This window comes from Montipora capricornis, chromosome 3 (genome assembly GCF_036669925.1).
Source record: "Montipora capricornis isolate CH-2021 chromosome 3, ASM3666992v2, whole genome shotgun sequence".
NCBI classification, from domain to species: domain Eukaryota; kingdom Metazoa; phylum Cnidaria; class Anthozoa; order Scleractinia; family Acroporidae; genus Montipora; species Montipora capricornis.
Genome location: NC_090885.1, coordinates 44,686,204 through 44,713,034, shown reverse-complemented (window position 1 = coordinate 44,713,034; position 26,831 = coordinate 44,686,204). Strand labels below are relative to the sequence as shown.

Sequence of the window (26,831 nt, the reverse complement as noted above, 5' to 3'; positions counted from 1 at the left end):
TGCAGTTTTTGCAAATTAGCTATTTGTGTGTCACCTATTGTGACCCAAACATTACAACCTTATGTAAACAGAGATTACTTCATGGAAAATTTTTATTCTCGAATTGAGTAGTATCAGAAAACGAACGAGTGAGTTTTCTGATACGAATCAATGAGTGAATAAAAACCGTACAAAGCATTTTCCATGCTGTAATGTGTTTATTTTATAGGTATTGAGGTTTTTTTCGTGGTGTGCTTGATTGACAAATTAATTTTGCACAATTGCAGTAGGGCGATGAAAGCAATGACCAATGGTTTAAAATCCCCCAACCGACAATTTATTAAATCAAATTTACAACACTTACTGTGTTTCAGATATTCCAAAGTAGTCCAAAGTGAAGAGTGTTTTTAGTTTGTCGCTTGTCAAACCTACCAGCGCTTTAGGTTTATTTCGCTTTCCTTGCTTCTTTAGTTGTTTTTGTTTGGACTAAAGAACCTCTCTGGTTTTCTCAAATACCAGGTTATGCTTGCGGAATAAACTTCGCAGGAAAGTCGGCTCGTATTCATTGCCGTCTTCAGTGCGGACGGAGATAATAAATTGGTGGATGTATCAGCAGTACTCATTCAGCTCAACCGCTGGAATAACTTTCATTCCTTCGTTTTCAAAAGTCGTTTAAGCAACCGTACATCTCGTTCAGTTTTTTGAGCGGCATTTCTGTTTTCTTGTTCTAAAATAAATTACTCAACTGAGCAAACAGAAGAAACCTTCTCTCATTCGATACGTTCATTCATCACTAGTAAAATTTCGTCGTTCCCGTTGCTGATTGGACGAGCGATATTTCTTCACGGTGAAATTTTGTCGCTCGTGTTCCTAATTGGGTACATTTAGAATCAGACTAGCCATCCGCTGTCTGGAGGCGATAACCATAAACTCATGTTTTCACACGTTCAGGATTTGGTTAACTGAAAGCCACGATGCAATTCCTTGAGATCTTTGGAAAAACAAACTTGAAAAAAGTCCTCTATTGCCTTTGTAAAATATTTCGCAAAAATAATTCGACAAATGAAAGAAAATGCTGTTTTTTTTACTTCTTGATTGAAACAGATTTTCTTGATACATGCTCATGTTTCCTACCAGCCAATCAAAACGCGCGTCTGAGAACATTTCGTGTGATGCAACAGCCGTGTTTACATGCATTCATCTAAACACAGCTATTGACCAATGACAGGACGCGTTCTACCCTAATTATTTTATAAAAGTCTTTCACAAACTAACGCAATTGTAGGCAATACTGAGATTGGCATATAGTTATTTATGTCACTTTTATCTCCCTATCTTAAAATTGGGGCTACGTTTGGTACTTTCCAGTCACAAGGGAACACTCGTAAGGACATGGACAAGTTGAATAGACCGGTTAGCCTTAGATAAATAACAGGTGCAGGTATCTTCAAAATTCCGTTTGGTATTTCATCAATACTAGTTGCCTTTGCTACACATTTAGTCCTTTCAGTAACTTAAGATGGCTCAATTTCCTTTAATTAATTAAGCAAAAGCTACGGAGTCCACGGTCAAACAATGCTCAGGACTGATGTTATACTTCCTAACTGGAATTCTTGGGTCGAGACCTGGGCCAATCGATGCAAAATATATTTGTTCTGGATTAGTTAAAATTGCACCAGAATTCGTTTGCTATTCTGTACTCCAACTTAAATGACCTCGCATGCAGTAAGTACAGATCTGTTTTTAACCGTCTTCCTTTTCATTAGTGACGTCATTACTATAGCTCTCTTTTAGTTGCCATGGGTAAGTGGCATTTCATCAATCTCTGATGTCATCGAGGAGGTGCACTGTCGATGCTGTTCGCCTTCGTAAGCTGCGGCGGTAATTTTCCAGAGAAAAAAAGAGCCTTTGTTTTGGGAAGAGTTTGGCTCTCTCGTTCCTTTTTAATGCAGATTGGGATTGGAATAACATATTGTCTGCGGCCATCCACAAAACCAACAACACACATTCAAAGATTCCACTTATTTTAATTTTATCTCTATAACGAAATACAAAATTTGTTTATACCGTATAAAAAGAACGTGACCTGATACGATATCAATGAAGCCAAAATGTAAAAAGTGGCCTTTCCGCACTGAATTCGTTGCGGACTCCATGTCTCTATGTCTGCAGTATATTCGTTAAAATATAGCTCCTTTTCTCAAGAGGAGCCGCTATGACCGCCGAAGCGGTTTTCATTTGAGTGCCGAAAGCAATTCTTTGATTTCTAACCCTTTGCACCTAACCAAAAAATTTCGCCTTTCTGGCCGAACGGTCACCAGTCACAAGGGCTACTTTATGTATTGGTTCCGAGGTTTGCTTGGTTGGTTCAATTATAATCTCTTGTTACTGTAACGAGATCAAACTGATAATAACAATTATATCAACCAATTAGAACTCGGATCAAATAGACCTTAGGTTTCCAGTACTTTTTACAACATTTCACTTGAAACTGTTCCAAAGTGAGCCGTAAGTTCGCTTGGATCCTTCTAGGACTTAGGTTTTCTAAGTATTCAAATCCATTTCAGAATTCACTTGAATCGTCCTATTAAACTCTAATTTCACCAGTACTCAGCGTTCTTGTCATTCAAAACTTATGCTTCGTATTTATCCTCAGCTGCCATATGTTTTTTCCACGGAAAAGCTGGAAAACTTGATGGACCAGTGGTTCTCTATTGTTAAGGCATACTTGGCAATCAGGAAAGTCATAAACTTGAATCAGGAATTTCAGACCGGTGACAGCCGCAATGGCAACTTTATACGTGACACCATATTGTCAAGTCATACGTCGCTTTGTATAGGAGAACGGAACGTAGCAAAGGACGATTTCTTTTTATTTTCATCTGCACCCAGACTCGACTTGTGTCTCGCATGATTTCGTTCTATTTGTCCCTCACTCTGAAACAGACTTCTTGTAATATCCAAGGCATTCTCTGGTTGTCTTACGTGGTACGGAAGTTCGTGTCTACGGGATTCCCAGATATCGTTGGAATTATCAACAAATACATTGTCATTGTCTCTATCGTCACTCTCTGTATCGTGTTCAGTTGCAACAGAGTGTCGAGGAGTTGATGGTGCCTCTGAAGACGTCGGTGTCTGTGGTTCCATAGAACTGATTTGCGACGCTTCTAGATCAATATACTCCTACCGTATAAAAATAAAACATGGTATACAGAGGATGGACATGGTAGCCAGAAGATATCAATTTTATGTTTGAGTGGCAAGAATAATATCGCACTAGTGATATATTGTAGAACGTAATCATAATACCAACTTTATTCATTCAATACAATGAAAGGGAGAGATACCAGAGGTTATCCCTACACGAGGGTATCCGCCCGGATGTTATTCATCTAGAGTCGATTTTGTTGAGGGAGGAAAACCGGAGTATCCGGAGAAAAAACCCTCGGAGTCAGATTGAGATCGAGTGAAGCTCAGCCCACATACGACCTCGAGGCCAAGGTTGAACCTGGATCGCAGAGGTGGGAGGCGCGGTTGATAACCATTAAGTCATCCTGACCTCCCGACAATTAATATACATGGTAGAGATTAAAAAGCAGGCTTCAATACAAACAAAAAATAGGCGGGAATGGTGACGTCGTTGCTCAAATATGACCACTCGTGTTGCATACGAAAACACGCCACTCCGTTCCCGGATGTAGTGCTGGTATTGATTCTACGAGTGTTTTAGTTCCCGGACTTCCGTCCATACAATAAGAGGGTCTGTGTACTGTATTGTTAGACGGATATCTTCTCAAAATTAATGAAATTTTACCGCTCACTCTACCAAATTAAATGATACGTTAGCCTTCCCTATCGTTATCTCATGCTTGTAGCATGTGAGCGATGCCCAATGTTGCAAGTGACTAAAGATGGAAAAGTTCTGTACAGCACTATTGTTTATCATTCGAAATAAATTTGCAAAGCCAAGAACATTCAGTAAATGCAGTAAATAGCCATAATACCCATCGCAACACAGTTTCCTCAACTGAGCACCAACCAGAAAATCTCATAAAACAAATTAGAATGTAAGAATTGAAAGACAATTCAAATGTAAAGATTGGCAGCGAAAGTCATTTCCTCACCTTATCCGATAATGACATCAACATAGCATCAAACTCTTTAACTAATTCCGTAAATGTAGGTCTTTGTGAAGGAGAATCTTGCCAGCATCTCAACATGATCTCGTACCTGAGAGGAAAATATACAGAAACAATTCGTTAACAACGAAATTTTAGACGTTACCCGGTTAAAGATCCAGTTAGATTTATTAACACTGATATTTATAATTTTTCATTTATTTCAAATCTTTCTTTTTTATAGCACTGCCCTACGAGCTTCAAGTCTTACGTAACACAATTATAAATATAGCCCTTTTACTTGTCTTTCAAGTTCAAGTCCCATCTTCTTACGATCAGTGTTAATTTATGGATGCTGAGTGTAACTGAACTGTCACTTGGCGTAACAGCGACGAAATCAAGTATATTTTCCAGTTCTCGGCACTCTACCTTTGAAATAATTAAAGCTGTTTTATGTCAACTATGCTATCTTGGTATTTTTGATGCTACAAGTAACTTTAATTGACTTCTCGACTTACATGTTGTCAGGACAGTTCACCGGTTTCTCCATTCTGTAACCAAATTTAAGAAGTTCAAACAAATTTTCTATAGGAACGCTGGGATAAGGGGAACCGCCTGAAAATAAAGAGAAGATTTCATGGAATATGATTGAAACATTAAAAATAGTCCCCTGAGAGGACATGTGCTTACGGGTAATGAATGTTCCACCGATTAATTAACATTGTGAGATTGCGTCTCAGTGAGCAAGTGGAGATCACAAAGCGTCGGACCACACTCGAGAACAGATCGTTATCGCGCGTTAACACAAATTGTCCAGTTACAGTGAACTAGAACTACGTGTAAACTTCGGAATATGGCGAGAGATTACCAGAAAAATAAATCTGGTTGTAATTTAACTAGAGGTTATCTCTTATTAAATTCTCAACCTCGGAGGTTGGCTTCTTTTTTGAAGATGGGGACGTGAAAACCAGCGACAGTTGACACCGGCAATGCTCTCTCTCCACGAAAAATTCCACAAGGGGTTGAATACTACGAAACTGAACAGAAATCAGCCTGGTTCCTTGCCGGGCACAAAAAATCACTAGGGCGGCCTTGCAGATGATGAAGATGAATCGGACGCCAAGATATTTTCTGTCCCGGGATCTGAAAGGTGTCCAGTAAAAGCGCTCAAGGACTACTTGGACCATCTCAACCCAACGTCAGATGCTCTGTTTCAGAGACCAAGAGATGGTCAAAGCAAGAAGTTCAATCCCGCAGACGACAAAATCTGGTTCCGCAACGCACCTCTTGGCACAACTACACTCCACAGCATGATGAAAGAGATGTCAAAACGAGCAGGTATAGAGGCACATCTTACAACCAATGCCTCAGAGCTACATCTGTCACAATGCTTTCCGACCATAACTGTGAGACGAGGCACATCAAGTCCATGACGGGACACAAGTCCAATCAGTCTGTTGAATCCTACAACGAGCGGCCTTCGATGGAACAGCAACAAAAGATGTCACTCGTTTTCAGTGATTTCATTGAAAATGCGTCTTCTGGTAGCGCCACTTCAATGCAAGGGAAAGAAAACGACATCCAGAAGCAGTGCCGACCAATCCCAGAGGAATTTCCACATCAAGAGCCCGGGAAAGCAGTTTTTGTCGAAAATACTGTTTCAACCAGTACAACCTCTGTTTCACATGGCGATCAAAGAAAAATGTCCACAACTATTACACTTCTTGATGAGTTTGAACTTTGAAGACTTGAAAACACTGTGGTAAGACGTTTATCCGGCGTACAAAACGGTCCGTGATGCTTGAATTGCTGTAATTTCAGTTCAGCTGTAATTTGCTTTGCTTTTGATTTTTTATTCAACTGTTCGCACGGCGGTGCTCCTATCATGAGATCATGTCGTTTTGGCGCCCGGAAGTCACGTCACTTTCTGGTCGTTTCTTAAACTAGCTTAAATAAAATTTAGCAAAACCGAAGGTTGAGAATTTAATAAAACAATTATTCCATTCGCCCTTGTTGGATACGAGATTGGTAATAGCCAACTCGGCGCTGCGCGCCAAGTTGGCTATTAGGGAGCTTAAGCAACGATAACGGCGATGGCAACGAGAACGTCATCTCAAAATATAAATTCGCGTTATTTTAATCGCTTATTGACTATTTCAACCTTTTTAATATGACAAGGATGTGGTAGTTCCTCAAAAATGACACTGGTCGGAACGGCACTTAATTTAGGGGGGGGGGGGAAGGAAAATTTATCCTCAAGTACTGACGTTCTTCATAAAACCTCAAATTTGGCTATTTCACGTGGTTGTTTTGCAGACGACGGCAAAGAGATGGACAAAAGGGAAAAACGCACGTGCAGAACGTGCAAAATTATTGTTGTTGCCCACTAAATAGGATAATTTGTGATGTTCTCGTTGCCGTCGCCGTTGCTTAAGCTCCCTTAATTATCAATGCAACTAAGGTGCAAATGGAAACAACGAAGCCCTGTTGGGGATTATCAGGATACGAGATATTATAGGGATAGGGGATAATTGGGGAAAAATATTAACGAGATACGGGATATTTAAAAAACCGAACTGTGGCATAATAGAGATACAAACCACAGGAATTGACGGGATACAGAATATTTAGGCCAAAAATTAATGGCATACGGGTTACTTAGATCGCACTGTGATGGCCGATTACTTCATGTAAGCTAACCTTTTTAAAATGGGTGCTTAGACTTTCAGCATCCGAGGCTAGGTACGTAACAACTTGCTTACAGGCCTACACAAGAACGATGTAAGAATTAATTTAATGAATTCAACTCACCGAACGTAACTATTTCCCATACGAGTATACCAAAGGCCCATCTAGTAGAGCAAAGAGAAGAGACAAACATGAGGAACGAATCTTATTCACACTGTTCTTTACTGACTACTGGGAACATTGGTATTGCTGGTGTGTTCATTTCAAGAGATCAGGTTCCCTTACGTTAAAAGCGTGTGGCACACCACTAACCTTTTATCAAAGCATCCGAGAGATTGAAAAAATGAGATTGAATCAGGAAAGTTTCCTTCCGTTTTCAATCGAAACACTATTCGATATCGTATTAGGCGTATACTTACACGTCACTCTGTATTGTATATACGCGATCAAAGAGGGCCTCCAGAGCCATCCACTTTACTGGAAGACGACCCTTGAAAAGTTAAAAAACGGGCAGCAACATCAGAACTAATACACTTGCAAAAAATATCAGAATAATAGTACTGAAAACTTACGTCGATCGAGCTTTATCGTAACGTCAACATTGTCCTATCATCACGCCGGATTCTCTCCTCTACTAACTGGATAAATTGGCGCCTAACTGAACAATGTCCAGCGAAAGTGGCTACTCTTTAGTTTTATACTTACATCTGTTGTTTTCCGGTAGTAATCGATTTGATGAACGTCCCTTGCAAGGCCGAAATCTGCAATTTTCAGCGTGTTTTCTTCTCCCACTAAAATGTTTCTTGCCGCGAGATCACGATGAATACACTAAGAAGTTGAGAAAAACGAGAATTTCAATCACAAAGGACCATGAAGCCATTGTTTTGAAGTTAGTGTTCGCACTATGCTTGGTTTATCGGGCCTACATGAGGTGCAAATGGCTTTACGTTTTCTGTCTCCATTTAATTTTTTATGGCGCGAAACATTTTTTCTACCATTCTCATGTCGGACTTCAATTCACGTCGACAGCCTATTGCTATTTCGTTGCTCTGTGCCTTTTCCACAGTGTTTTGTATTCAGTCCGCGTTTTATACCTGGTCCGTATTTTATACGCGGTCCGCAGTCCGCGTTTTATACCCGGTCCGCAGACCGGGTTCGCAGTCCACGTTTTATACTGACCGGAAATTCAAGTTATCATAGCCTTTTCAGGTCACGTATCTTTAACACTTTGCTGATCAAGATACCTTCTTTGAAGAAAGATATTCCATTCCCCTAACGACCTGATATCCAAATGATACCAGATCTGCGAGGGTTAAGGTTGTAGTGTATTCTCTGGTTGGTCTTCTGTCTCTCAAGAATTGCCTCAAGTTACCATTGGGAGCGTACTCGACAACAACATGAAGTGGACCTAAAGAGGACCGGAATGAAAACCAAGTTCAATTAAACAACATGAAAACTTAATAGCAATGTGACTGGTCATTTATATCTTTCTTTGAAGCTGCTAAAATCAACATGGGATCATTGGGTACACTTTTAAATCCGCTATGAATCCGGAACAGTGTGGACAGGTTCAAGATGGCTTCCGAGGGCAATATTATTTCTTTATGGCGCAGGCTCTGTTACCTCCTTGAGGAGTCCTGAGTACTAGAGTGAATCCGGATATGTTTCGGATACGCGTAGACGGGCAAATTCAATTGGATTACGCTACGTGTGGATGGAAATGTTTTTGAATCCGGAAAAAAAAGTTGCAGATTCAAAAATATCTGGTTACGTGTGGACGGGGCCTGAGCCAAACGATATCTTACAATTCTCAGTTACCAAAGAGCTGACGTCGCTGCGATTTAAGGTCTCGGTAAAGGAAAATGCACCTTGCGAGCAGAGCCTCCTTTTGCCTTTACTGAGGAGGAGAAAAGGAGGCTCTGCGTGAATCGCGTCATCTCTTTGAAGCCGCCGCAGCCCGAACTTCTGGACTAGTCAATCTTGTTTTCTCTTGGCGAGCATCCGTTTAGTGATAAAACTGATGGTTATAATTGAGCCCGCTATACCATGAAAAATCAAGATGGCGGCGAGATCTGCTTGAAGCCAAGCACTTAGGCCTGGGTTGGAAGCTTGAAGGATTATGCTGAGCCAATCAGCGTTCGGGCACGTGCTAAGCTGTCAATTGACACCCAATCTCTTCACGTGTGATGACCAGCACGTCAATCATTTTCCGCACGCAGATTATGGCGGGAAACAAAGAAAAGCGATTTTAGCGGTTTTCAAATTAATTTTTAAGAATTTTTTCTTCTCAAAAATACACTTCACAGCCCACAGCTTCAAGTTTTACAAGAATTTGAGCGAGTCCCCCGAATTTACCATTACCGAGACCTTAAAAGGAAAGCTCCACGAAAATGAGGAACAGGGACTATTTTACTTGAAGTCAAACTTCTGCAAAAAATGCTGGCGGTGTTTAAAGATTTTAGTCATGACAATCGTGCTTGACACTTTAAAATTCCCTAAAATACAAACAGTAAATCTTCGACAGTTATCTAATGCTTGCGATTAATTTGCAGATCTCGAGAGCTTGCTGCGAGAAATTTTCCTCTATGCTTGGGTAAGTGCTAAGGACATCGTATACCAAGGCTGGATTTCACATGTGTGATATATCTTTCGTAGTTTTCTTAAAACTGAAATTCTTAAGTGATTTCTTTCTGTATGAACTGAAAACAAATGCTCGCATCATCCTCTCAGATCGATGGCAACCGGAGGTGCATCCTTAGTTTCCCAAAAACGGATGCACATCATTCTCTCCTTAAAAACCTGTCTTTTTTAGAGTGCACTGAGAAATGTTGGCCTTCGGTCGTTTACACAGCGTCAAATCCTTGGGCCAATAATCATTCCTTAGTACGTCTCTCGGGCTTAGTTATTAGGGAACTTTAGATTCTAGTACGAGGACGAGAGCGAGTACGAGATTTCACTGCCTGTTTTAAGCGAAAATACTTTGAAAATTTATTATTAACCTGGACGATTAATCTTACCCTTTGTTGGAAGCATAGGTTGCTCAGTTATTCCAATTGCTGGCAACTGAGCCTCTTCCTGATCAAAAAATGCCAAAACTGCTACATTGTTGGTGACTTGTTTAGACACGACGACATTTTTGCAAAACCTCGTACTAAAATGACGACGGTATCGCGTTTTTCCCGCCAAAATGACGCTGGTTTCCGCGCGCTCACTGTTGCTCTATAACAAAATCTCGTACTCGTAGTCGTTCTTGTCCTAGAATTTAAAGCTCTCTAATTATTTCGAATTGAACTGAAAAGATGCTGGTTTTGCAGAAACTAACCTCCTTGAGTGCAAGCTCCAATCAGATTGATAATATTTTTGTGTTTCCCAATGGTCTTCATTGTCTCCATTTCTGACACAAGATCTGCGAATTCATGATCAGTGGCATCCTCTGGAATTAGCAAAAATAATATAGGGATTTATTTCTCTTGTTCAACGCTACTAAATTATATAAGAGTCTAAACACTACCACAAAAGCTCTTGGTCACTGAAGAAATTTTCTAGTTAAGCAATAGAGGACGTTTTCCGTGTTTCCACAGCCACATCTAAACACGAGACGCAGTCGAGGGTTTTCATAACCGTCGAGAATTCTCCAAACTCCCCCGAGTGTTTAGATGAGGCTATAGAAAGACGGAAAAAAGTCCTCTATTGCTTTTATAAATAATTTTTCAAAGATAATTCGACAAATCAAGGAAAATGCTGGGTTTTTTTTACTTCTTGATTGAAACAGATTTTCTTGATACACATTCGTATTTCCTACCAGCCAATCAAAACGCGCGTCTGGCAACACATAACCAATCAAAATTTGTGTGATCTCACAGCCGTGTTTCCATACTCTCATCTAAAGACAGCTATTGATCAACGAGAGTACGCGTACTATCCTAATTATTTTATAATAACTACTAGTCCGACACGACTAATTCTTAGTTATTTTATTTATGTATTTTTTGTTGATATTTCAATGTTGTATACTAAAACTATTTGTAATAATAAATATAAATAATTTACATTTTACGTACGCTTTTTTTTTACTTTGACATTCTTTACGCTTTAACTCCTACAAATTTGCCGACATGTCTTCTTGATGACAACTAAACTAAGAGTTGGTTTGCAGAGTAAAGAAATGACAGCTTAACGTTTTCTCCGAAACTGCATAAAATTATTTATTGATATGACCCGTGATAAATATCTTGTGCCACATTTAGTGGAATCCATGTTTTAGGTGAATTTCCGAGTAGACTGAATTTTCGGATAGATCAAGAAATCTTCTTCCCTTTAAAGTTTCGCTCAAAAACAAAAATATTCTCTGTCACTTGCCATACGTCGAGCCCGGAATGTCCTTCATCGTTTTGAAATTTCATGTAGTTGAAAGAGAGCATTTCAAAGCTTACCTTTTAACATCTTAACAGCGACATCAAATTTGAAGGGCATATTCGGCAATCCTAAGATTTCTGCTTTCATCACTCTTCCAAAAGCACCCTCTCCAAGGACTCCCAACATGTTGATGTTCTCTCTGTCAATTTCCCACTTTTCGTCCATTGGCATTTCCACTTCAGACACCTGAGTAAGGTTGGAGCCTAATCTAGAGCGTAGACTCCGATTACGTATTAGTGGTACAGTGGAACAATAAGAAGATGAAGACCCACCTAATGATGGATCATGCGCTCTGTACTGCAATTCGGTTTCCTTTGCTTCTGCCTTATAAACGATGCCATAGTTTGTGGCTTTTGAGGACTTAAGTTTGCGACGGTAACAAAAAAGTAAAAGTCCTACACCAGCAACAGTCAAAAATCCAAAACCAACGGCGATTGCGATAAAAATCTTCTTTCTTGAGGACGGTACAGCCGAAATGCCAACTTCTTGGAAGCGGTTGACGTCTGTGAGAGGAGATGTGTTGTTCGAAACTGAAGTGCTTGTTTCTTGAGATAATGCAACCTCTTTACAAACAAAAATTAATAATTTTAGTAAGGAGTTAAACTTCTAGTTCAAGTTTTATTTATTTACAGCAAACAGTTTAAGTTATTACTAGGCTGGCTTGCAAATAGCGAAAAGCTAATAGCGGCAAGCCAGACTGTACACAGAATAACTTAGACAATTTTTTGAACAATAAATGATCATTACATACAACTGCGGGAGGCGCGGTGGCCTCATGGTTAGTGCGTTCGCCTTCGGATCAAGTTCCAGGCCCGGGTTCAGGCCCTGGTCGGGGACATTGTGTTGTGTTGTGTTGTGTTTTGGGGCAAGACACTTTACTCTCACGGTGCCTCTCTCCACTCAACCTCGTTCCCAGGGTCTCTCTTCTCTGCCTCCATTGTCGTTGAGAGAAGACCCTGGTTCACGCTGGTCACGTGTCTCCCAGAATCTGGGAGGTTGGCGAAATGTGTGTTAGGGGATGGGTGGCAATGTAGGCTTTGTTGACATTGCAAAGAAGGGAATCAGCACGCAATTGATTTTGTGGCCAGATGATCATTGACAAAACGTTTGACAGCAGTATTTTATGTACTAGACATATGGAACCCGATGTGAAAGAAAAAAAGTTGTGGTCAAATCGATCAGACGCCACAGAAAATATCCTCACGTTATTCAAGTTTTCATCCGTGTGAAGGTCCGGATCAACGAAGAATGCTAATAGTTTGCGACAATTTTAAAGGAAAGAAGATTTTGTCGTGCAAGAAAACAAGCGAAACGGTTATCCATGGAAAACAAACATGTTCAGCGATCAGCCGGTGTGTTGTTATTTCAGTTCTCGAGTCACATATCGACCTCAAATCCATCAAATCAAACTGTATTAGCATGTGCAGGTATTTCATTTTGTTCTTTGATTTTCGTTTTTCTTTCGAAAGTTAAACAACGTGATTGCTAAGGTCGCAATCTTGTACAGCGAGTTGACAGATTGACTTATGATATTTATATTTCAACAACTTCGTGTAAATTGTCGATGTCGTCAAGATTTTTTTTACCACTGTACCGCGCTTTAATAGCGTGTATATTTTTAGTCGCAGTAAAAGAAAAGAGACATTTTTATCAAGCAAACGTAGTGTTTGGTGTATTCTTTTATGTTAGTGTTTGTTCTGAAGAAGCAACTTTGGCTACTAACGAAATTAATTTTTTTTAAAGCGAACGTCAATCGCCGCTCGACATTGAAGTCGTCTTGTCGATCACAAAAGCTCTTGCTTTTAGTTTGACCGCTTTTGTGGGAATTCATCTCCTGTGGGAATATAACATCAGCTCTTTTGACCTTTTTATTTTAGAAATGCCTTGTTAAACGAATATTTTTTCGCCCAGGTGCGGTTGCGGGATCAAAATATAACGAAAACACTACCCTAGTGGAAAAATGTTTGCCGACGAGTGCCACGTGACCAGCGTGAACCAGGGTCTTCTCTCAACGACAATGGAGGCAGAGAAGAGAGACCCTGGGAACGAGGTTGCTCTCCACTCAGGTGTAGAAATGGGTACAGGCGAATGTAATACAGGGGGTAGCCCTGCGTTGGACTAGCATCCCATCCAGGGGGAAGTAGAAACACTTCTAGTCACTTCATGCTACAGAAACAGGGATAAGCTCCGGCCTAATGGACCACTTGGCTCGTAAGCAGGCTTTACCTACCTTACATACAACTACAACATGTAAACATTACTCTTCGTACTTTCAAATATTTAGAAGATAGAAGGATTTAGGAGAAAAGGAGAAGAAAATAGGACATTTGCATGATGACGCCATATGACTACAAGTACCAGAATCCTTCAGGTTTCGCTCGTGTCATGTTAATTAGAGCCATTGTTATTTTTACCCCACTGGGAATACAAAATTTAAATATGAAAAGAAAAACAAACTGAATTGTGGTAGTTGTAGTCAAATGACGCCATCGTGAAAATTGCCTATAGTCTAGATAAAAGAGCAATATGTAAAGAGGAAAACTTAAGACTAAACTTAACTTCAGTTAGAAATTTAATCTTTCATCACGTTAATAGACCTAATCGGCTAACTCAATGTTGTACCTAATTCAAATCTCCCAGGATTAAGATTCTTTGTGTCTTGTATTTGCATGATAATGGTGCATTTACATTTAAATGATACGGAAATACCTGGAACAAAACGTTTTATTCACAAGGGGTTTGAATAGACCTTATTCACGATAGCCGCCATGTTGGATTTGCTATTATCATGCAAATTAGCTACACACTTCTGAGGGGGCAAACAACACAAGTTCGAGAGGTTATAACGAACATCTTAGCCACACAGGTGATTTCAACCTCGTTCCCAGGGCTTTTCTCCGCCGGAGAAAAGCCCTGGGAACGAGGTTGAGGTGATTTGTTTCATGTTCATTGAATGTTTATCACCTAGGTAGTAAAACAGAATGCTTGCACAAGTTACTTCGATGTTTTTTACTGAAAAATTAGCAGATAACGAAGTAGAAAGTCAAAATGTCGGAGGCAATCAGAAGATATAAAATTATTATAAAATCTAAAATGTACGTTTAGCAATGTTAATTCAATATTTCGACGTGCCGATTTTCCGCAATTTGCCTTTATTCCAATGTTTGCCCCCCAGCATAACACATGGCTAATTTGCATGACAATTTGAAAACCAACATGGCCGCTATCTTGAATATGGGCTATTGGCTACAACATTGAGTTAGCCGATTAGGTCTATTAAGATATCTATCTCGGCATAGCAATTTTCAGTTTCTACAATTTAAATTAGCTTTGTTCTAAGGTTTTTTAAAAAGGGATTTTGGTCAAGTTTAGTTAGACTAGTTGGTATCTCATTCCAGATTTTAGCGCCAACTCGTTAAAAGGCCTTACTTTGAACGTTATAAGTGCTGCTTGTTTGGTAAAAAAATGCTCAGATGTTAATAGGCGTGTGCTGTATGAATGAACACTGCTAATTTTAGAGAACAAATCGGTTTAGAATTAGTGTTGATGTCGTACATCAACTGAATTAACAATTTTCTGATAATATAGGAATTCGAGAGGTAAAAGTTTTCCTATCAAGAAAGTAAGGAGCAAGAGGCCTCAAGCAGCGCGCTACTTCACATTTCGTGTATCACAATTGCATATATTTAAATTAAAATAGAACCACTGTCAACTTCAGGATACTCATGATTTTTACATACAAAGATTTCTTATATGAGCTTTCTGATCATTTGCTGTATTTTCCTACCTGACGATTCACGTACGAATATGTAAGCTCGTTTCACAGTGTAACCGACAGCATTTCCCACAATGCAAGTGTACTTTCCTTCATCCTTTTTAGTAACATTTACCAGGGTTAACTTAACGCCATGGAACTCTAATTTGCTGGTTTCTCCGTGTCGCACCAACAAATGGTTGTTGCCCCCTTGATCGTTTTGTTTTATAACTTCGTAGAGAGGGTTCGAAATGTTGCCTGAGGCGTTGGTAGGGGGTGCTAACCATCGCAGCCACTGGAAATGGGGCATGGAATCACTCAACGCTTTGCACAATAAAGTCGCATTTTCGCCTTCCATCACCGTGACGTTTTCCATCTCTAGGATGACTGGTTTAGCGCGTACTCGTTCTGAAATGAAAATATTAAAGAGTTGTAACCGTGAACTCTTCTTTATAACCGTTGTTATAAGGGGTGAAACTTTGAAAGACACCTAAAGTATTTGTTTTTAATTCTTGCCACCCTCCCTGTTGCCTCGGTGGAGATTGCGAGATAGCCATTTCAAAACTCATCACCGATAATCTCTTGATTCTCCCATACGTTGGCTTTTAAATCTTCCTACGTTTCTTAATAATTTATACCTTTCAATATGAATTCGAAAGATTGATGTGATGGTCGCACTTATCAGGACATTTACCTCAGTTACTTCATTTTTTTCAACCAAATTTCGCGTTTCGCTTACTCTCCGACGCCGCATTACGATTTTGAACGATACATATTCACGTTCACGTTTCAGTTGGGCCTCTTCATTAACATGATTTAACGAAAAGCGTTGACTCTTAAATTTTCCTTCCTGTGTGTTAACATTTCAGTTACCGATTTTTAAAAAAATTGTTAAACTAACATAATCACCACCCCTAGAGCTAACATGAAGTATTTAGGCAAATCATCAAAAAACGTCGTGGTGTTGCACCCAGAACTCTCAACAACTATCAACCACCTTTACCCAAAACACGGTTGCAATAAAAGACAGGAAAAACGACAAAACAGAAACTAGTGGTGAGGAAAGTTAAGACGACTAAACAGCCTACGGGGGCAATTTTTTTGCGTCGACCAACTGCGACTACGGTAGGTTTGTGTAGATGGAGCTTTGCCTGGTTTGTGGTTTTTTTATTCCAAGGTCTGCATGGTTGCTGTCAATTTACAGATACAACCAGGTGGTAAACTTAAGGCCTCTAAGAGGAGGGGAAATAAGACTACCCGAAGAGAACCCTCCCCGTGGAGAGAACACGTCCTTACAATGAAATTAAAAGTATAGTAAAGTAGTGTTTGCGACTTTAATGAAGAAACTATTTTGTATCCCACATATGATTCAATTCTCTTACCGTGTACATCAACTCTATACGAATGGTTGATCCAGCCGTGAGCGTTACTAACATTACATGTATACAACCCACTGTCAGAGGGTACAACATCTTTTATGGTTACCACGTTTCTCAACTTGCTTATGTAGAGCCTGGAGCCACCCTTTCTTGCCTGAAATATGACTCCGTCCTTATACCATACGACTGTGGGTCTGGGAAAACCAGATGCTGAACAATCCATCTTAACAGTGTTACCCACAGGTACAGCGAGGAGATTTCTTCTTCTCTTTTCTTCTGGTACCGTAAATTCCGGTGCAGCTAACAAATACCAAAAAGCATCCAACTGATTAAGACTAACGTGTCATTTTCTTCCACGGATTACCATAGTATGTGTTTTCTCTATCTATCTATCTATCTATTGTCGAAATGCGAACAGGAGTTAAACTGGAAAATCATTGAGGCAATGTTACGGGCAAATATCGAGAGACTCTTTCGTAAGGACTGTATGCATGAAGCAACACAATTATAGTTGAGATCATGGAAAATTATTAAGACAACTGAAACCTTACCTGGCGTTGAATTCCTTTTGGGATCCAGGGTAGGACCTTAAAACAAAAAGCACAAAAGCTAATACACCTTATTCCAAAATGGCCGCTGCTTTATGCGCATACAGATTGGCCCTTGTTGCCTCGTTCAAGATAAAATATTCTTTTGAATTTTAAGCTTAAGAACGAGGCATCAAGGACTAATTTGAATAAAAACAAAAGAATATTTAAATGGCAGCCATTTTGGAATAAGGTGTATTCTATTGAAATCTGAATGACAACAAAGTGGCACACGAAAAAGGAAACTTCACATATGTATTCTCTACTATTCCATCGCGAAAAAGATGACCACGAGAATGTGTAGTTTTGTTAAACTTCACAAGTCAATACGAAAACTGTAAAAACGTCTTCCATATAAACACAGTTATTCTTTGCCTCAGAACAGCATTTCAATGTCAATTACCTTCAACAAAAAGCCGCAAAGTAAGGGTGTTCCTCCCGCCACAAGTATTCTCTGCAACACAGGTATAAAGGCCTTCATCTTCTTTTCGCGCCTTTTTTATCTTTAGGTATCTATTAGCTTTGAGTCTCATGCGTTGATGATTGGCTGGGTGGAGAGTTTTATTGTCCTTCTCCCAGGAAACGGTTGGTTTGTAGTTCTCGGTATTTTTAACCACGCAAATAAGTTTGGCATCCTTGCTTTCGCCAATGGAAACAACCTCAATTTTGTCTCCCTTGTTACGAATCTCGGGAACTGAAAAACATGAGATGCAACAATCTTTTTATAGATTAAAAAATTGCAGTTAATTAATGCCATAAGAAAGGCTTAAAAAACAACACCGATGGTTTGCGCATGAACACTCAGTTGAAGTATATGCAAGAAGGATGATAAATACAGGTCAAAGTCAGTTTATGACTCACAAGAGAAGTGTCGAAAGGGCTTCTGTTACTTTACTGACTGGGATTTAGTTTCATAACAGGGCTTCAATTTCAAAACGCACGAAAATGTGGCCTTGTCATGAAACAGACCATTGCAAAGGGAAGAAATGCTAAGTAAGAGAGGAGTTTGGGGCATGATAAAAAATAACATCACAAAATGAAGATGAACGACGGAAACTGACAATACTGATTAAAACCACACCTGGCACGAGTATTTAAATGATTATTAAAATTTTAGCATCAAATTAAAAAATCATTCTTTACCAGTACATTTGAGGAGGTAGAGAAGAGAGACCGTCCTGGCAACGAGGTTGACACACATTTCTAAGGCCCCAGTCTACATGTATGCGAGATATTTTTGAATCCGCAACTTTTTCTTTTCGCGATATGGCCTTCCGTCCACACGTATCCGGCGAATTCGCTGGCGAATCCGGAACTTTTTGAATACGCTCTCCAGAGTGGATATTTTTTAATCCGATAGGAATCCGGAACCGTGTGGACGCCAAATCCGGGTATTCTTTATCCGGATGACGTAACAAGATCGAGCCCAGTTCCTTGCCGTGAAATCAATTCTCAAGATGGCTGCCGGTCAGCTGTGGGTACTGTGGCTGTGGGTTTCGGATACTTCTGGACGGGCAAATTCGATTTGAATACGCTACGTGTGGATGGAATTTTTTTTTAACCTGGAAAGAAAAAGCTGCGGATTCAAAAATATCCGGATACGTGTGCTTTCTTCAGCCTTCTTAAAAAATAACACGCTAAACCTTTTATACATTTCTGATGTGCTCATTTGTCATATAACGTTTAGCATCTTCGCCAAAATTGACGGTAGTCAAATATTTAATACAGGCCATGTATATTGCTCAAGTCGAACTTGCATCAAAACGCGTAACGGAAAGATTGAGAGATCGGAATGAGAGGGCATCAAGGCCGAGTACATGACCTTTGTAGTACATAAATTAACCACACAGTGTAGTACATAAATTTTTAATTATAAACAGCCTTTAAAGTCAAGGGGTTTCTATGAAAGATTCATTTCTTTTGGTGCCAAGAATATTGATTACTATCAAAAAAAGTATTTCCGGAGTGTTCAAGGTGGAAGCACACAAGAGGTACAAAATCTGTAATTGTGGCCAGCCATGTAAGTTAAAATGCGAGGACAACATATTTACCATCTTTATAATTCCTACCTCTGGCTAACTCCACAACGAAAAACGTGCGAAGCGCCTAAGGCCTAAACGGAAATTGTTGTAGTATCTCAACAAAAGCTTCGCTGTCAATTGTGTCAAATTCTCAGCGCCAACGTGGCTGGACATTGTCTTTTCATCTAAGAACTATCAAGAGTTGTTTGGAGACAAAACATGACCCAAATATAGTCCATTTAAAACTGAAACATAGACAGCATCTCTACATCAGTGATTAGAAAAAAAAGGCAAACAAAACCTGCAAACATTTCATATTAAGGGGCATTTGCTGCTTCTTTCCATCCGAGTGTTCACAAAAGATCCTAAAATCCTTCCTTTAGGGTATTTAATCACATTTGGTCAGTAACATTGAGAATTAAGAAAAGTAAGGATTTACGGTAGATTGTCTGCTTTTTGGCAGTTATTGACAACAACAGAAAACAAGCCACGCACATATGGCACTTCCCTTCTCTAACACAATTCAATTTCCGAAACGTCTACTTCCAAAAGATTTCATTTCAGTGAAATATCTCAGTAGAAGAAAAACATCAATTAAGCAAGCCAAAACGAATCAGATAGCGGGAACAATAGGTCCTCTGTATTCTTCCAACCTACCAGAGCAAATATTTGCAGCAACAAATTGAAAACCGTCAAAGATTTCCTTTGATTTGAATGACAGTTTGAAAAAGAAACGACACGCAAAACTTTCTCTTCTTTTCATGCATTGAACGCCGATTTTTACCATCCAATTTTTGGTTCTGACCAAAAACGAAGGCTTCTGAATGAGTCATGTCTATGTTCATAAGCAAAGCAAAATAATTGAGTGTATAATAATAATGATGATAATCTCATTCGTCGACAAGATCGTTTCTAGTGTTTCTGTAAAATTGCGTGATTTCCAATTTATTTTTTATCTAATACCTTGTATTAAAGATATAGCGCTGGAGCATAATTATGTTGAAGGCTGTTTAAACCTTCAATAGGTTTCAAAAACTCACACGTTTTTACCATGCGCCTAGTTTGGTGTAGCATCGATACAAACGCTTCACCGATCAAGATTAACGAAGTATGCCGGATTTGTCTGGAGACTGGTGCATATAAATCACCATACGTAAAGAGGTGGAAAACCAAAATAGATAATCATTGTTCATGAACAATGAGAGAATCACACAATGAAATTAACTCTTGTTTTGGAATTTCTACCTAATTCGTAGTTGACATTGCCCTAATTGACGTTCGTGCTTTTAGGATATTATAAGAAAAGAACATAACAAATGTTTCACTTCGCATTTTTCCGAGAATTAAGATTGAAATAAGCTTCTACACTGTGAAATTAGGAATGGTCACAAATGGCAAATTCTATAAACCAGCGATAAATTTCATAGATCGCTATATGAGGCTCTTCGTGCGATTGTGTTCATTACTGAACGACTGATGTATTTTAATGCATAGCGCGTATTGCCCCTTATATCGTGTTTTTAAAATGAACACTTCGTAGCTTCCTTCATTGAAAATCAATGTCGATTCAAACTACTTACTTTTCAAATAGAAATTTAAAAATAGTAAACAACTGAACACCATCGTCTTTCAGGAGATGTAACAAGTGCTGGTTTTATTGCATTCCAAAATCACACATTTTCGACAATTTCAAAACCTACAAAACGTTGTGAAAGTAACTAACTAACGCGACTTACCGGGACAAGGCTCTGATCTTGCTTGGCAAAGAAATACAAGACTAATGGGAATGAAAGCTAGGGCAGACAGGAACATCTTGATAGAAATCAAACGAGTTGTTTCCTCTCCGAAGATCTTTGATCACGAGCAGTGGTGTGAAGGTTTCCTTCACAGTGAGCCGCGGGCAGTGTGCCAGCCAATGAAATACGCCGCTAAGGACTTCAATCTACCGAAATGAATGGCAGTGTTAAATAGATAAATCTTCCATTCGCCGCTACCAAGACGATCCATTTAGTGCAAGCAATTTGATCCATTGTGCATGAACATGACTCACAACTCACTTATGAAAAACAACATGAATTATGAATGTATCGGTATCTTCAAAATGTCACGTTTCTAAACTGTTTACTAAAGAGTCATTGCGCACCATTTAAGGAACAAACGAAAGCTCGCTGCATTAGCCCAAGGGGAATGTTACCACAAAATTGCGAACATTGAGAGTGTGATTTGGTGCCCGCTTACTTGGCAATACACGAAATCGATGACCAGCAGAAGGAAAACTAGAATATTTTCACTTCCTGCGAGGTCTACTCCCAATAAACAATCATAAAAGTTGTTGATTTGCATACCTTAAGAGTTCACTTTCCAAAAGTAGACTCCACAACCAAACCATCCATATCCAACGACCGCTATGAATTCAAGGAAATGAACCAATTTTAGACAATTACATGAAGTCCACAGTTCGTGTAATTTGGCCACTTTAAGCGCAGTCAACTAAACAATGATCACGAATTGTCCTTGCGTTGACAGCAATATGAATTGTCATCGGGTCAGTGATGCGGTGATCCCACATAAGGAAGCTTCCGGTGACACAATATCGCTCCATGCTTCCCCCGCAGTGTTGAATTATATCTGATTTTACGACAACTCGACTTCCAGTGGCTAAAAAGAAAAGCACACCTGATCGAGTCCGACCTCCCATCCCTGGTGTAAAAACAATAGCGGCCATTGAAAGTCCAGGGGTATTTGGCGCAGGAAATGCGCCTTTTATGTGTAATGACAATGTTTTTAGGCATGGGTGGGAGAGCTAGTAGGGGCAAGGTTGACCCTTCCCTGATATTAAGCATGTAGATTAAGGGCCACTATTCTTGGCAAGCAATTGTTTCTAGCCAATGAAGCGCATGACTACGACTTACCGATATCGCGTCTTCAAACAAAGCGTCTCAGACAACTTGATACTAAAAGCCTCTTTGAAGGTATCAGCTTATATCTTCAGCTTTATTGTTTCGTGAAGTCAAAAAGTGTAAAAATAATCAGTCAAAGGCTCAATTGACAAAAAGCATGCAGGGGATAAAGATCCCTGCAACTCAGGCAGCTGCTTTTAACATGGTAATGATCAGGAGCTCATCAATATGCATTTTGATGAGCTCCTGTAATGATACATGACTCCTGCACTTCTTGCCAAACGATCCATGTACACTTATGAAATCCTTTCAATGCATGGGAGGTGTTTTCCTCGACCTTGAATAAACAAAAAAATCGTTGCAAATCTCTCAGCAATAAATCTGTCAATGAAATTCGAATAAAATTCCATTAACAATTGAATTCCACCTTTACCACCTCATTGCTCACCAAGACATTAAAAGTACAGTTGACCACCGCAGATACTTATGTGCTTGCTGCTGGCCCCGCCGGCTTCTGACAGAAATCATCTTAATCCATAACACTTGGATTACAACCATTACATTGATTACGAATGTTTTCGTTTTGCCCAAATTGACGATTGATGATTAAATACTCACAGGCCTCAGCCGGGGAGAGAATAGGCAATATGAGACGATGACAGCTACGGAAACGGCAACGCCACGAAACAAGATTATTATTGGGTAAAACAGAAAAAAAACACAGTCTGCTGCACGTGTGACACGAATTTTTTAACTTTCTTTTGTGCCGCACTCTAGAAAAAAACAGTGAAGAAAATGCAAATTTGAGATTTTGACTACATCGAGACTTCACAACGTTGGATTGTTCATTTTCTATCTTAACTTAGAAACCATTTCATCCATTTCATCCAATCCAATTCAATGCTAGCAATGAGGCAAAATCCTATTTTGAAGTCGCGATTGTCGGTGTGTAAACTCCCTAACAACACGTTCGCAACAGGAAGCAAAAGCGCAACTGTTGTGAAAAGTGTATGGTTCCATTTGTTCTTGCCAGAGTCACACCTGAAGGTTGTTTGGATCGAAGTATGCGAGGAAAAATGTTCAAAAATATGCCTTTCATGGAGACCCATTAAATGTGTTGCGAATTCCACAATTCGCGTATTTTCATAAATGTACATAAACTCTCGCGATGTTATGTGAATCTGTGAAAACACTAACAATCAAAGCCCACTCGTCAGGCCCACTCGTCAAATAAGAAATTTTAGAGGGCGGCATCGCGCACTTATTTCAAACAGAGACAGCGAGAGAAAGTGGAACGAGACAATCAAAGTTCAGTTGTAACATTATCCAGATATTTAAGTGTATTCTCAGAAGTGATGGAACGAATATCCTTTTTCATCATTGCTAAATGGGACCACATGTCTGTGTACTCAACTTTCAAATTGTTTAATGAGCCGAACAAAACTGATTTGCAGCAATAAGAATACAAAACGTTTTCGTTTGCCTTGGAAGCTGAACTTAATGCAAACAAATTATGGGAATAAGCCTCTTCGTGTCAACCGAAGGTATTAGTAAGTTTTGGCAAGGAGCTGTATTAGGAAGAGGATACTGCCGATGTTGCCTCGTGGTGTGCATGGGAGCTTTCCTTCGACACCACAGTTACAACAAATTTAACTGGATGAGTGAGTTAATTTGCGCCTCAACTTCAAGAGGAAAACAAACTAGAGGTTAAAAACTTATTAAGGAACGGGTCGTGATCTCGAGTACATATAAACACTCCCGTAACTTTGGGTTATGCCGATGGTTTACGTAGATAGAAGGCCTTTGAACATGACGACAAAGGGATATATTTAACAAACCCGGTAGCAAAATCCTGGTTTAAGATGCTCGAATGCTCCCAAGAATGGTATGAAGACGATGATTTTGTATCAATTTTCTTCGTAAGAAACTGCGGAATTCGGATTAAGCTTGAAAATTTATTTTCACGGCCTTGAAGGATTCAGTTTAATACTGATAGGCTATTTGCCACGCAGAGACTAAGTACAGGCAAGCGTTTCGGGTGATGAATTCCTCGGGAAAAAGCTGCCTGCCCTATTCCTTGTTTTGGATTTTTTTTCCCAAGAAATAGTTTCTGGGAATTCAAATTTCAATTTCCCCATAGGCAGCCCAAGTTCGCGTCACTAGAGAGCGTGTAATAATTGATTACTAGTGGAAGATGACCTTTGAGTAAAAGCGGTGTTGCGTTACAGGCAGCCGTTGAGAATTTAAACGCGTTATAAGACTTTATATGGCAAATAAAATACCGTCGATTATTAAGCCTAAAAAACGCTCAATTTAACATTCATTCAATAAAAGGAATGAAAATGACTCACCTCTGGTATGTTCTTGTGCTTTTTGGAGCTTATTTTACCATTGGAAACAAGGAATTCCCGAAACGGTAAAATAAGCTCGAAAAAGCACAACAAACTGCGATTTTCGGAAAGACAAAAATACAAAAAGTTTTGAAGCAAGCAACCGTGGACAATTTTCCTGTCGGTGTACGTTGGATCAGTGGCTTGATCCGATCGGCTTGATCTTGATCTGAAGACATCACTGTTGACCTACAAAAACGAGTAACAGTATACGTAAACAGAATGTACACTGACGACCTCATTGACGAGAAGACAAAACAATACCTGATACAACCTGACGTAAAACCAGGACGTTTCTGCATCCTTCCCAAAGTACACAAGCCCGGTTAACCCAGGACGCCCTATTGTTTCATCTAATAGTCATCCCACTGAACGCATATCCCATTTTATTGACCACCATCTTCAACCTCTTGTCCACAAACTACCATCTCAATAAACTCCTCACCATTGACAAATTACCCTCTAATTCAGTATTAGTAACACTTGACGTCTCATCTCTATACACTAATATTCCACATAATGAAGGTATTCATGCTTGTGATCATTTTTTACGCACTGATCCTCAAAACACCATTCCTACTGGCACTATTTGCGACCTCATCCGCATGATTCTCACCATGAATAACTTCACTTTTAATGATAGCCACTACCTTCAAATCCACGGCACAGCTATGGGCAACAAAATAGCCCCCTCTTTTGCTAACCTCTTCCTCGGGCTTTTCGAAAAAAAAAAAGGTTCTAAGGAACGCCCCATTCCAACCTCATACTTGGTTGAGATACATCGATGATATTTTTATGATCTGGACTGAAAGTCCGGAGAACCTTAAAATTTTCATCGATTATCTCAACAACATTCACCCTACCATTAAATTCACTAGCTTACACTCTCCCACCAGTGTTCCTTTCCTTGACGTTAACGTCTCACTAACTAGTGACGGAAACATAAATACAGACCTATACACGAAACCCACGGACAAACACCAACATTTACTTCATTCCTGTTGTCATCCTCTACACACAAAAAAAGCCATCCCTTTCAGCCTAGCACTCCGCCTACGACGAATTTGTTCTTCCGACGAAACCTTCAAGATTCGCACCACGGAACTAACGACATACCTTCTGAAACGAGGTTACAAACGCAACTTTGTTACTAAACAAATACAACGGGCTGCAGACATTCCCCGCACACATACCCTACAACCTAAACAGATAGACAAACCCAAACGTGTACCTTTCATAACGACCTATAATCCATCACTTCCTTCCATCTTCAACATAATAAAAAAACACTACAATCTACATCTTTCTTCTGACCGCTGCAAAAATGCTTTCCTCCATCTACCGAGTTTCAGGCGCTCCCCTAACCGTCGAGACCTGCTGGTTACAGCTAAAGTGTCCCCCAATGTAACTCATTCTAATTCCACACTTCCTTCCGTTCCTTTTCGCTGTGGCAAAAACTGCGCTACCTGCCCTTACATTTTCCATCGATTAACCAACTACAAATTCTTCTCTACTGGAGAAACGCGCTCCCTTAATTTCCACATAACTTGCGAAACTAAAAAGCTTATCTACACGATTCAATGCAACAGATGCCATCTACAGTACATAGGAGAAACTAAACGACGTTTAAAAGACTGTTTTAATGAACACCGCCACACTTTAGATAACGCTAACACCAAATCCAAACCTACTACGGTCGCAGAACATTTCCTCTCCTCTCCCCACAACATCTCCAAGGACATGCAATTAATTCCTATCGAAAAAATATTTTCTAACAGAGACTTGATCCGTAAGGCCAGGGAAGCTTTTTTAATTTTAAAAGGCAGGACAATTGATCCCAACGGTCTTAATATCTTATTTTGAGTGATTTCCGTTTTTTTTCCGTGACTCTTAGCATTTGAATTCAAAATCTTTGTAACTGCCATGTTTTATCACAGTTTTTCCAGTATTACGTCAACATCCACTTACTATATATATATGTACATAGAGCCAATTCAATGTAAACTCTCATTGTACCTGAAGAAGGCTGGTTTGGCAAGCCGAAATATACTACACCACTAAAATCAAATCTACGTTGTATCGGCTCTTGCTTAAAATATTTAGTTTCTCAACTTAAAAATACAAAGTACGATTTTATGAAAAACTAAAATGCCCCTTAAGAGCTTTCATAGCTTCCGTAGGTTCCTCAATTTTTTTTGACTAATTGCCACCATAAATGACAGTCAGTCGAGAATGACGACAAATAGCCTGCTTGCAGGCGGTAGTTGTTGTGTCGGCACGAAACACTATCAGACGCCATATTGGAAGAGCGTGGGATAGGTCTGGGCCCCGTGACAAAACGACGGGGTGGGGAGTGGGAAGAGCGGAGAGAAAACCGGCGGTTTTACTCTCTCCTCTCCGCCCCCCTCCCCTCGCTCGCTTTGTCGACCCTCAACCCGGCCCAGACTTAGCCGCGCGAATCCAAGATGGCGACCTCATTACGAATTCCGGGTTTTCGACCATCCAACCGCCTGCGTGCAGGCTAGACGACAAAATGAAACAAAATTTTGGAAAAAAAGACACCCCGACCCCGACCCCGACGTTCGTCGCCTTTTTCGAA

General features: G+C 39.8%; 2 protein-coding genes across 2 annotated transcripts in view; one reads left to right on the top strand and one right to left on the bottom strand.

Moving 5' to 3' along the window:
• Positions 1–1,986: 1,986 nt before the first annotated feature.
• Positions 1,987–21,484, bottom strand: LOC138043248 (fibroblast growth factor receptor 3-like). Its single transcript, XM_068889420.1, has 15 exons — positions 21,288–21,484; positions 20,679–20,884; positions 17,325–17,615; positions 16,886–16,921; positions 16,338–16,634; positions 14,989–15,363; positions 11,219–11,764; positions 10,108–10,218; positions 8,030–8,193; positions 7,491–7,613; positions 7,205–7,275; positions 6,909–6,949; positions 4,616–4,712; positions 4,104–4,209; positions 1,987–3,162 (listed from the first exon to the last, which is right to left on the bottom strand). The coding sequence occupies exons 2-15, from the start codon at positions 20,752–20,754 to the stop codon at positions 2,800–2,802; spliced, it is 2,697 nt and encodes an 898-aa protein (XP_068745521.1). The 5' UTR covers positions 20,755–20,884; positions 21,288–21,484; the 3' UTR covers positions 1,987–2,799.
• A 5,231-nt stretch (positions 21,485–26,715) lies between these two features.
• LOC138043247 (tetratricopeptide repeat protein 1-like) overlaps positions 26,716–26,831 on the top strand; it is a 38,585-nt gene continuing 38,469 nt past the window's right edge. Inside the window, exon 1 of the mRNA XM_068889419.1 lies at positions 26,716–26,831. This exon is cut by the window's right edge and continues 83 nt beyond it. The gene's annotated coding sequence lies outside the window, so the exon portion shown is untranslated.